A 12,163-nucleotide genomic window follows, 5' to 3' on the forward strand; every position below is an offset into this window, starting at 1 on the left:
CATCTTACCCTAGTCCCTTCAACTCCTTTTTATGTATAAGTAACTGAGGCAATGAAATTTAAGCCTTGTCAAGGTATTAATCCAGTATTCTAACCAGAGATTTTTCCATTCTATTACAGTATCTTTTAAAATTATACAAAGACCATGAAAATCATCACCTAGTGTATGTAACAATATGTTCCATTAGCATTTCAAATCAAATCAAATGCATTTACCAATTTACACATTCAATGTATTACAGGCACTTAATAAACACTTCTGGAATAAAATTAAGCATGTGGATCCAAGGAATTGTTCATTTTTTTGATTTATTATATCCTTAACAAAAATGTATATAGATGATATAGTTAACTATATTGTTATTACTATTTTCATATTTCCATTCCAAGGAAAGAAAACAGAATCAGAACACTACAGGTTTTTAAAATATCTTATATACATAAACTTTTAGCAATCAAAACTTTTAAATTACATACCACTCAGCTCCGGAACACACCAGGGACTCAATATTTTACACTAATTACACATACACAGTCAATAAATGATCCTCCACTTAAAGGCTTGTCCATTCCAAAAGTTCACTACCAGGTTGGCTTGACTGCAAAATTCAGTCTACAAAATACTTAAATATAAAACCATTATTACTCTTTAAGCATCTGCCTCTACCTCCACCACTCTACTGAGAGTGGCAGAAGCCTACTAAATCTTGGTGTAGATAAGGAGTTGATCAGCCCCAGTTCCAAACATCTATTGCTGCATAATTACCACTCCAATAAATTAGTGGCTTAAAATAACAATGATGATTATTTCTTCACAAATCTGCTATTTGGGCAGGACTCAGGAGGGGAATCTTGTCTCTGTTCCATGTCACATCTGCTGAAGCAGTTCAACTTGGCGCTAGAAGATCTACTTTCAAGCTAGCAAGTTGATGTTGACTATGGGCTAGGAGTTCAGTCAGAACTGAAAGCCTTGGCTTTCTCATTGGACTACGTGGTATGGTCGCTGGGTTCTAAGAAGGGGAATCCAAATAAGGTCAAGCATATCGCCTTTTATGACCTAACCTTGGAAATCACATAGCATCACTTCTATAGTTATAGTCCTGTCTAGATTCAAGAAGGCAACATGGACCCTACCTCTCAACGTGAGGAGTGTTGACATCTCATTATAGGATAGCAAATTGTGGCCATCCTGGAAAACACAAGTCTCCATGTCACCTTTTTGTAATTCTTCCCCTAGTGTGATCTCCTACTTCCAGGATTATTTCTTCTTAGTCTCCTTTGAAGGCTTTTTCTCCCTGACCTATTCTCAATCTAGTCCTGTTCTCAATCCACTTACCAATATTAATTTTAAGAAGCTACTACTCTTCTTTTTTTAATTTAATGTTTTTATTTATTTTTCAGACAGAGAGAGACAGAGCATGAGCAGGGGAGGAGCAGAGAGAGAGGGAGACACAGAATCTGAAGCAGGCTCCAGGCTCTGAGCTGTCAGCACAGAGCCCAACATGGGGCTTGAACCCACGGACTGTGAGATCATGACCTGAGCTGAAGTCGGATGCCCAACCGACTGAGCCAGCCTGGTGCCCCAAAAGCTACTACTCTTCTAATGGCATTCTTCTAAGTAGTTCAAACATCAATTTGTTTAATCTTAGAGATAACTCTCTAAGGTAGGTACTGTTACTATCCTCATTTTACAGATAAGAAAACAGGTACAGAAAGGTCAGGTAACTTGTCCAAGATCATAAAATAGTAAGGGATAAAGCTGAGAGATGTCATCCATTCCCAAGTCTAAACAGCCACACATAAAAGATGAAGATTCCCATAATAATTTGTTATCTCCACCTGTGGTGTCTTTCTGAAATACTAATTCATATTTCCAACTGCCTTCTGGACTTCTTCACCAGGATGTCTTACTAAAAACTTAAAATATAGGTTTAAAAAATGAATACATGATCCCTTCCCTCTGAAAGGGTCCTTCCTATTTTCTCTGTCACAGTTAATCAATCACCAACCACCTACTTTTCTAACTTCATAAATTTGGAATTAACTCCTCAGTAATCAAAATCTTTTGATTCTTCTTCCAAAATGTCTTCCCAAATTTCCTGCTTTCTCTGTCCCCACCGAATTAGGTCAGAATTTCACCTGCCTAGACAAGAACTATGCCTGGCAGGGTATGACTTCTATTTTACCAGCTAACAATTTCTTCCTCATTGAAGGCCATTCTTCACAGTAACATTAAAATTATCTGCCTCTCCACTCCTACCCCCCTCCAACAAAAGTCATGGCAGCCCCCATAAGCATGGCCTATAAGGCTTTCTCAAAGATTCCCCCAAACTGCCTCTGTGGTCCGAATGCCTTGCTATGAACCACCATTCCACATGCCTAAAACATGCATACACAGACCCGATCTCTTCTCAACTCAATGTTTTCCTGAACACAGCTCACCTTAAAAATTAGTCACTTCTCTCTCTGCCTTGGAATGCCCTTCTTCTGCTTGAGAAGTTTCTAGTCATCTATCAATACCCAGTTTATATGTCAATACTATATGAAAGCTTTCCTAATTATCCCAGGAAGAGATTGTGTACTTGTACTACACTGTATCATCTGTTAATATATATCTCCCTGTAATACTGCAATATAACAAATACATATATATGTATATAAAATATACATATTTTAAAAAAAATTTTTTTAATGTTTATTTATTTTTCTTGAGAGACACAGAGACAGAATGCAAGTGGGTTAGGGGCAGAGAGGGAGACACAGAATCTGAAGCAGGCTCCAGGCTCTGAGCTGTCAGCACAGAGCCTGATGCGGGGCTCGAACTCATGAGCTGTGAGATCATGACCTGAGCCGAAGTCTGACACTCAACCGACTGAGCCACCCAGGCGCCCCTAAAATATACATACTTTAAGAAATATACATTTTAGTCTTTGTACTTAGCTCCTGACTATAGTTTCTAAAGCCTTTGTTTTTTCCTAAGTGAAAAATGTGCTAGAGGCATCTTTTGTTCTAATATTTGGTCTTTAGCTCTGGTTCCAGATGCAGAGCTCCTAAAACCCTTGTAATTTCTTGAGTGATGTGGTTGATAGGAGCATCTGACGTAGAGCACCTAAATCTTGGAATTTCCTGGGTGTCTTTTGTTCTACTGAAGCAACAGGGCTCCTGGATGGGGGCTGGTTGCCAGAAAGATCAAGCATGATTAGAAGCCCCTCTACTCCTGAATTAACTGAGTTAATAATTGGTTATTCCTAAGTGATAAAGCCTCTATAAAAATCTTTAAAAAATCTCTAAAGTATGGGGTGCAGAGAACTTCCAGGTTGCTGAATACATCAAAGTGCTGGGAGGGTGGTGCACCCAGGGAGGGAATGAAAGTGCTATGCTCTTTCCTCTATACCTTGCCACATACATCTCTTCCATCTGGTTGTTCCCAAGTCACATCCCTTGGTAATAAACTCATAATCTAGTTTGTAAACTGTTTTCCTGAGTTCTGTGAGCTGTTCTAGCAAATTATCGAATCTGAGGAGGTGGTCATGAGAACCTCTAATTTACAGCTAGTTTGTTAGAAGCACAGGTAACAACCTGGACTGCCACTGGTATCTGAAGTGGTGGCATTCCTGTGGTACTGAGCCCTTAACTTGTGAGATCTGATGCTAACTCTAAGTACACAGTGTCAGAATTGAACTGAACTGTAGAACACCCAGTCACTGTCTGCTGGAAAACTGCACTGTTGTGGGTAAAAGCTGTACACATCTGGGGTCAGAAATGAATAATTGAGACTAGTGATAGAGTGTTGAGAGAACAGAGTTCTTTTCCTTTCATTCCCCCAAGTAGGTTTTAACTCAAACCATCTTTTAACTCCAGTACTTGAAATGACTTCTGTCCTAGTACTCAATAATTGTTTGGGGAATAAACACATTTCATAAAATACACAATAATTAATTAATTGGTAGCCAGGTTCCACAAACCCTTATCTAACAGCTAATATGGCTAAAACAAGAAGCATTTCAGCAGTGAGAAGGTAAAGGAGTGGTGCTTACTTGCATATCTCATGTTGACTTATATTTAGCTAGTTAATTGAACAAGAGAGATTTTTCAGTACATTTAAATAACTTTTGTAACTTGGTTTCAAAATCCAAGAAACATAAATGTGTTTGTGTGCAAAAAATGTGTTCTTGGCTATTTAAGTTCTAATCTGGAGGTCAAAACAAACATTGTTACCACAGTTAAATTACTTGACTTCAAACACAATTATCAAGATACCTACATTCACAGGAAAGAAAAAAGTCAAATTCTTAATCCTGGCATTTAGGACCTCCACAATTAAACCCCAAATTTCCTTACATGCCACTCCTCTTCTTCATGCATGCTATACTCCAGCCAAAGTGGAACTCTTCCCCTTGTCTCAAGGATCTATACTTGCCTCCCTTTGTGTGTTGGCTTTTATTGTCTACTTTATTAGAAAGTCCCTCCATGCAGTTGCACAAACTCAAATCTAACAGATCCTTTATACATCTGTTAGATTTATTCAAATTAATTAATTATTAATTATTAATTAATTAAAATTAATTTATTATTTTAAATTTAATTTAAAAATTAATTATTAAAAATTAATTATTAATTCAAATGCCACCTCTTAATCCTTTCCCACTTCTAGAGGTAATCTTTCCATCTTCTCAACTCCTACAGCACTTTATCTTTGACACCATTTACAACTTTGTTTCAAGTGTACATAGTTATGCAGCTATATTCTCTCCCCATATTTAATAATAAGGGCAAGTTCTATATGTAATTAAACATTTCCCAAAGTATGCTCCATGGAATTCACAAAATTAACAAGCAGTAGAAAATATAACAATCTTTAATATATGAAGGTATGTTGTAAACCTCTAATGAAACAAAGTATGCCCATTTCCAAAACTTATTTGGCCTTTAAACCATTTGGGTTATTTTGCAGCACATCTCATAGGATTAATATTTCTATGGCATTCCTTTTGAGACATGCAGTCTCATTAATCTTGGCATCTTCTCTTGAACTTAATAGGAACTCAACAAACATTTGTTGAATGAATGGGTAATGGACCTGGTTAACAAAGAACTCCTCCATAAAGGTAGCCTGCCCAAAAAGAAGACTCCAAGAATGACAGCAGAGAAAAACAGTAAGAGTACAATGTCCTCGGTAATGCAGTAAGAGAAGAGAGGAATACCTGTGACAACAGAAGAAGAATTTACTACCTCAGCCACTTTTTATATGCAGAGGACATAATTAATCCAAACCACACAGGAATTCCTATTTACAATGCCCATCCTGAGGTAAACATGGAGATAGAACTTTTCAGCAAATCTGTCATAGAGGGTTGAAACTATGAAGATATTCCGGTCAATTTCCAGGACACATGTTATTAAAATAACTGAAACATCTATCACTAAATCATATCCTGGAGTTTTATTTTGTTGTATGAGGGTGTTTACATGATAAGAGGAAGTCTCATAGGATCAACAATAAGACTTTAAAAGGAGAGTTAACACTTTATGAAATTTCATGGATTGAAAGCATAATTTTGTATTGATTTAACCTCATCTCCAATGTGGAAAAATGAAAGCAGAAACCAGGATGCATAAAAACAAAATATCCTGACTACATCCTGACCTGTTTCCTACAGTTTTCTAGCTATGTCTAAAAAAAACGGGAAGAGAAAAAGACCCTCCCTAACATGTCCTACAATCTAGATCCCATGGTAGTAGCAACAGGAAACGGCAGCGATGACTGGGGTTTGTTTTTTGTTTTCCTCCTCACTCAAAAGCAGAGAGACCAACTTTTCACTGAGGGATGAAAGCTTACTCAAGAGTAGAGTCCACTGCAGGGCTGAAAAGATAAATACATTTCTTAATCATAACTATTAACATTTAATTGTAACTTTTACCACAATATGCTTTTAATTTTGATGAAGCAAGAAGAGAAAGTCACATGAATTAAGATCTATGCGTGTGTAAGGTTGTCCTATGAACCCTGTGGCCACAGGACTAGTCTGCCATCACTGATCAGTTAAGTGAATGTTACCAGCTATACATAAGGAGTCACTCAGTTAAGTTAAATCCTAATTTGGTTTAACTACTTTACTAAATGGCATGACCCTAGAAAGCAAATATAAATATTTACTCCCCCCCCCCAAATATATATATGTATTTCTCTACCTCCTCCCCTCTACCCCAGGAGGGGAAGGAGGGCAGAAATCAAATATATTTTAAAGTTAGGGGACTCATGTGGTCAAACATTTAAAGAAAAATAGATATAAGATGGTCCAAAACACAACTGGAAACGTCAAGCAGGATTAAGTCACAGGTTAATGCCTTATGAATCATGTAACAGAATAATAGTTTTCTGTTAACAGTATTTCATGAAGTATATTAAAGATCTCAACTTCATGAACAGTTTTCTACCTTTATGAAACGTGAAAAATAAAACAAGAAACTACAGAACTATTTAGTATCTTGCCCAGGAACATACAATAAAAGCTTTTAGCAAAGGAGTGTCTTCCTGCTCCTGAATCAATCAATAAACAGATGGCACAATTATGAAATTTGAGAAGTTAATATAATCTACCTCCCAACACTTATATCTGAGAACATACAATTAATAATTCCAAATTCTCTCTTGTAATTCTCTCTCTTCACTCACAAATTACTCTTTGATTATTAGCTATTATAACAATAATATATGTTATTCCTCTCAACAAAAGCATGATCTATCCAGGAGCTGAAAGAAATCCAAAATATAGTAACAGTAACATACGAAAAGTTCCCAATTGTTGCAAAAACTGTGGCCAAATTTCAAGCCAAAACTGCTGACTCTGAAGCAGAAAATCCAATCTTCACTTGCGGAGAAATTCTCTATTGTCAACTACAGTCGTCTCAATTATTACACTTTTGCTGTGAAAGACGAGCACACACAAAAAGGGCCTTTCCTTCCTTTTTCGTTACATCTGTTTTCACTTCTTTCACAAAAGGAGAGGCTTTATAACGTTTCATTGTTTGGTGATCCAGTTACAATTTCCTATTCTAGTCATCTCAAACACCACAGCTTCTTACATTGGATTTCACTAAATTAAATTTTAAGTTTCAGAGAGTGAAAACGCTCAAGGAAAGAAACACAATAGAATGCTCATTGTCTCAGGCACTAAGGATTCTCTAGCTAGCAGTTAGGTGGTTTTATAACACATTGAAATTCCTGGAGACCCGAACATTGATGTTTACTTTCGCTCCCCCCGCCCCCCTTCAGTCTGAAGGGCTAAGTGGGCCTTTATTGTCCTAAAAAGCATTTCAGCCTCTTCGAATGTAAGGTAAGGGGAAACTGGCAGGCACCTGAGTGCCACTCGTAACGTTCACTAATGGAATAATTTTAATGACTCAACAGCGAGAAGCCCCCAGTCGTCCCAGTCTCAGGTGGCCCCCTTAGAATACTATCTGATGATCCAAGCGACAAGACGGGAGACTCGCCCAACCCGGGGCCGCGGCTGCTCTCTCCGCGCCCTGAGCCAGCCTTTCCCACTTCTCATCCCCGGTACATCTTCCAACCCCCAGACCTCCGACGCTCCCCTCCAGCCCCGCGGACAAAACCAACCCTCCTCCTTTCCCATTCCGGGCTCCCTTCCCTGCCCACCTCCCCACCCAGGTCCCCAAGCCACCCCTCCCCCATTGCATGCTCCGCCCGCGCGGCCCCCAGAGCCGCCACCCCACCCCTCGCCTTTCCCACCTTTTCTCCCAGGGCCGCGCCCGCGCCTCCGCCCGCCCGCCCACCTCGCGGCCCGCACTCCGGGCCTGCCACTCCCCGGGGAGCCGCCGGGACTCACCTCGAAGAGCTCGGCCGTCGTAGCCATCCCGGCCGGCTGAGAGGCTTGCCTCGCACTGGAAGCCGTCTCCTCTTCACATGCTGCGCCTCAGCGGCGCCGCGCACAGCCCCCTGCTCGGCTCGCCAGCTCTGGCTCCCGGCCGCCGCGGGCTCCCCCACTCCCCACAGAGCCCAGGCGGGGCGGGAGGGCGGCCATGAAGCGAAAGCGCAGACGCCTGTCAGCTGCCTCCCGGCGCCGCCCGCGCCGCTCCCATTGTCACCGCCTCATACGCCGGAAGTGGAGCTGCGCGCGCCCGGTTGGCTGTCGGGAGGGGCCGGCGAGGGAAGCCGGCAGCCGGCGAACCGCAGAGAAGCTCGTCGCCTGGGCGAGTGAGGAACTGTGATCCTTGCGGGCCACCGTCCCGGAAGTGGACGGTAGAGGAAGAAAGCAGTGGGTTGGTGGGGAGGAATGTTTCTCGAGATTCTAGGTGAGGAGTCACAGAACTTTTGTGGCGTGTGTTGACAGGACGGACTCAGAGGTTTTAGTCACTTGACCAGAAGGAGCCAGCGTCTCTGCAGAGCCCGACCTGTTTGTGGTGAGGCAGAAGGTGGCTCAGGTTGAGTGAGCCCCGGGTCTTCTGGTAGAAGTCCATCTGAGAAAGCCAGTCCTTTTTCCGTAGAGACCTTAGGGATCAGCTGATGCTTTAGTGGCTTAATGGCCCAGCGGGCAGTGTGGCTCATAAGCCGCGAGCCGGGAACTCCATTTTGTGGCACCGTCAGATTCTCCAGGTAAATTCAGGTCTGAATTCTCAGAGGTGTTGGATCGGAGGAATGGATGATGTATTGTAGTTTGGGGATGTGTCTTTGGTCCGCCACCTTGGGCAATTAATTTACTTAACTTCCGTTTCATCTGTTAAATGAAGATCTTAATACTACTAAATAGTGTTGTGAGAATTAAATGAGTTGATGCTTGGCACACATTAAGCATTATGTGTTCTGCAATATTGTTATTACTTTCTCTTAAAATAATTCCACCTGCTTAGGATTGAGATGGAGATGACCAAAGGAAAGAAAGGAAACTTACTGAGCACTAAACAGGTTTCACATTTTTCTTTTGTTGATAAAGATCATTCAAGGACATTTTAACTCATTCTTCCGGAAAATCTTTGCTGATCATTAAAAGACTGTTATTTTAGAAATTTTTAGAAATTTTCAGATGGATTGTTGAAGAAAATTGAAAAAGTACAAAACATTGAACCGTATTCACTTTTTCTTAGATGGTGTGAGCTGATCTGGCCCCACTTTTAGCATTTGCCACATTTTATCAAAAGAGCTCTGTGATGAGAATTATACAATAACTCATTGTAAGATATAGGTGGCAATTCTGTGACCTATGACCTTTTATTCTCAGTGGCTATGGACGTTTCTTTCTTGCCAACATTGTTACGCTTCCCTGGGGAAAGCTCTGTAGGGAGGTAGCATAGCCCTGAACTGCAGATAAAGTTGAGTGTGATTTTAAATGAAAGTGGTTGGCAACGTGGATATGAAAAATTCCCTCCTGGCAACCTAAACATTTGTTTTGTTCCTGAGGGCATCAGAGTTATAGTTTACCATTTCCCCCTAATATACCTGGCTTACTTTGTTGTTGCTGTACCTCAAGCAAGGAGTTTTAATAGTATTCATTGGTACGGTTAATCAGCCTCACTGGTTTATCCAAGAACTTACATATTACCTTGAGTATCCTTATTTCTGCCACTCTCCTCCTCCTCACAGGTAACTCTCATATGTTTGTTGCTACCCTTTTATTTCTGTGTTTGTCTATGCATTTTTCAAATTACACAATTAAGTGTGCTATAGACTTCATTTCCTTTTTCTACATTTGCCAGACTTCTCAGCACTATTTTAAAGAAACGTCCATGTTACTTTAGGTTCATGCAGAGCAGCTCTGCCCAATAGAATTTTCTGCAGTAATGGACATGGGAAGTGTTCTAAATCTGTGCTTTTTAATATTGTAGTCACTAGCCACATGTAGCTATTGTGCTTTTGAAATGTGGCTATTGTAACTGAGGAACTCGGTCTCGTTTAATTTTAATTTAAGTTTAAATAGTCACACGTGGCTAGTGGCTCCTGTTTTGGACAGTGCAGATTTAGCCCATTGCTCTGTTGCACCCTGTGGTCTACATCCTCCATATTTTACCTATATCCTTCCCTTAATGATGATATCCTGGGTTGCTTCCAACTCAGCCATCCAGAATAGTGATGTAGTAGATAGCCTCAAAAGGTCCATAGGACATATCTTTGCTGATTTTGACTAAATATTGCCAACTAATTAGCTCCTCGGAATACTTTAACAGTCAACACTCTTCTCATCAGCAGTGAGCAAAGGTTCCTATATCTCCATTCCATCCCAACATTTATTCCAGTTTTTGCCAATATTGGTGTAAAGGATATCTTATTTTCATTTGCATTTCATTGTGTAGCAATGATTGTTAGCCCTTTGGATTTCCTCTTCTGTGGATTGCTTGTACATATCCTTTGTCCATTTTATCTTTGAGAGTTGCTGTTTGTTTTCCTGTTAATTTGCACGAGTTCATTGTGTATTCTTGACATTAGGCCTATGTCATTTCTAGCTACGATAGATATTTTCTCTCATTTTGTCATTTTCAACTTTATCCCTTGGTTAAATAGAAACCACTAATTTTATTACTATCACAGTAGTACTTTGGGGATTTTGTAGAAGTTTTTCTCTACCCTTATTTCACAAGCTATATTCTTAAATTATCTTCTCTTAACTTTATCATTTTGCTTGTCATGTTTAGATCTTTAATCCATCTTCAGGTGTGGTGTTAATAGAGGAATCCCCGTATATTTTTCTCTATTGTATGGGCCAGTTTTCCTGCATACGTTTAGTATATTTTTTCAGTATATATATTTTTCATTGATTTCTGGGATTATTGATAGTTGATATGTCTCCCATATAAATATTGGTCTGTTTCAGTTCTATTACTTTATTTGCCTATTCTTGCACCAGTACCATACTGTATTTATATCTGTGGCTTTGTAGCTTATCTTAATATCTCACAGAGATGAGATTTTTTTTAATGCTTACAAAAATAAGTTCCTTAAAGAAGTCATGGTTGTTTTCAGAAGATTTTTCTCATTGTACTTAGGAATTTCAGAAGAAAAATTCAGATATGTTTGGGTGGGCTTTTCAACATCTCTGTGGAGGCAGTAAGTTTTATTATTTTCAGTTTTCTGATTCCTTGGAACTGATGTAAGGGCTAAACATAAATGCTCCGGCATATTACCCATATATATGCCAAAGGATAATGGCTATCATTTAAGATTTTTAAAAGCAGATGACCTTTCCTGTATGTGGTTACTTTTTCCCAAAACAAAACTTGGTCTAAATTCTGATTTAGAAGTTTACTGTCCAGATACACAGTAATAGTATCAGCTTAAGTATGGCTTAGGTTGTTATTGTACTCTATGATTATAGGGCCAAGGTCTGAGTCCTATTTTAGAAAAGGTATAGAATAAATCTGAAATGATAGGTTGAGTTATCCAACAAAAATATTTATTGAGCACATATCAAGGCATTATATACACTCCCAGATTAACTTCTTATCTGTACATTCAATATTGAAATTCTTACACTTAAGAAGGACTTTAATTATCCTCTAGATAACCAGAGGATAAGACACTAGGCTAGAGTTTAGTTCAAAATTCTCAACCTTTCTTATCCAGAGACTCAGAGAAAGAAAGGGCATTCTTTCTAAGCCATTACTGGAGAGCTAATTCTTTTCCTTTCTCAATCAAAAAAGTGCATCAGAATATAAGTGAGTGAGGTTCATTAATATATAAATAACTTTGAATACATTCTTATTTTTCTTCTTAAAAATTATTAGTAAACATCAATAACTTATTAGTGGTTTTAGTGCAAAAAAATTATTTTGGCTAAGTTTGTTCTTGATCCTTGGTGAGAATTGCTTATATATTCTTTAGCTGCCCCTTTATTTTACAAATAAGAATATAGATTTAGGAAAGTGGGTGATTTACACAGAAGTTAATAGCCAATAAATGACTTTATTCTGGACATTAGAGTGGAGGGAAAAAGAGTAGGAAAAGTACATTTTCTTTTAAACTGTAACATATAATTCTGCAAATGAACAAAAGCATCTTCTAGTCTTTTTCCCGCCAAAAGGATAAATTAGTAACTTACTATTAAGTCTAGGACATGCAAACCATAAAAGATTATTCAGTTTTTATTATTTTTATTATCTCATAATAACTTTCAGGGCCATAGAGATAAGCAGTTTTATTACTAAAATGTTCTTAT

At 39.0% G+C, this 12,163-nt stretch overlaps 2 protein-coding genes across 8 annotated transcripts in view; one reads left to right on the forward strand and one right to left on the reverse strand.

Annotated features, from left to right (window-relative positions):
* EXOC5 (exocyst complex component 5) overlaps positions 1-8,089 on the reverse strand; it is a 62,816-nt gene extending 54,727 nt beyond the window's left edge. Inside the window, exon 1 of the mRNA XM_058739151.1 lies at positions 7,847-8,089. Coding sequence (XP_058595134.1) covers positions 7,847-7,873 — 27 coding nt within the window. The 5' untranslated portion in view covers positions 7,874-8,089. The remainder of the gene's footprint in view (positions 1-7,846) is intronic.
* Positions 8,090-8,151: 62 nt separating this feature from the next.
* Positions 8,152-12,163, forward strand: part of AP5M1 (adaptor related protein complex 5 subunit mu 1) — a 29,883-nt gene continuing 25,871 nt past the window's right edge. For all 7 annotated transcript variants that reach the window (XR_009264491.1, XR_009264490.1, XR_009264488.1 and 4 more), the window contains exon 1: positions 8,152-8,613. Coding sequence is in view for 4 of the 7 variants with exons in the window: in XM_058739152.1 (XP_058595135.1) it covers positions 8,540-8,613 (74 nt within the window). In the remaining 3 variants the exon portion in view is untranslated. The remainder of the gene's footprint in view (positions 8,614-12,163) is intronic.

Source organism: Neofelis nebulosa, chromosome 7 (assembly GCF_028018385.1).
Source record: "Neofelis nebulosa isolate mNeoNeb1 chromosome 7, mNeoNeb1.pri, whole genome shotgun sequence".
In the NCBI taxonomy this organism is placed as follows: domain Eukaryota; kingdom Metazoa; phylum Chordata; class Mammalia; order Carnivora; family Felidae; genus Neofelis; species Neofelis nebulosa.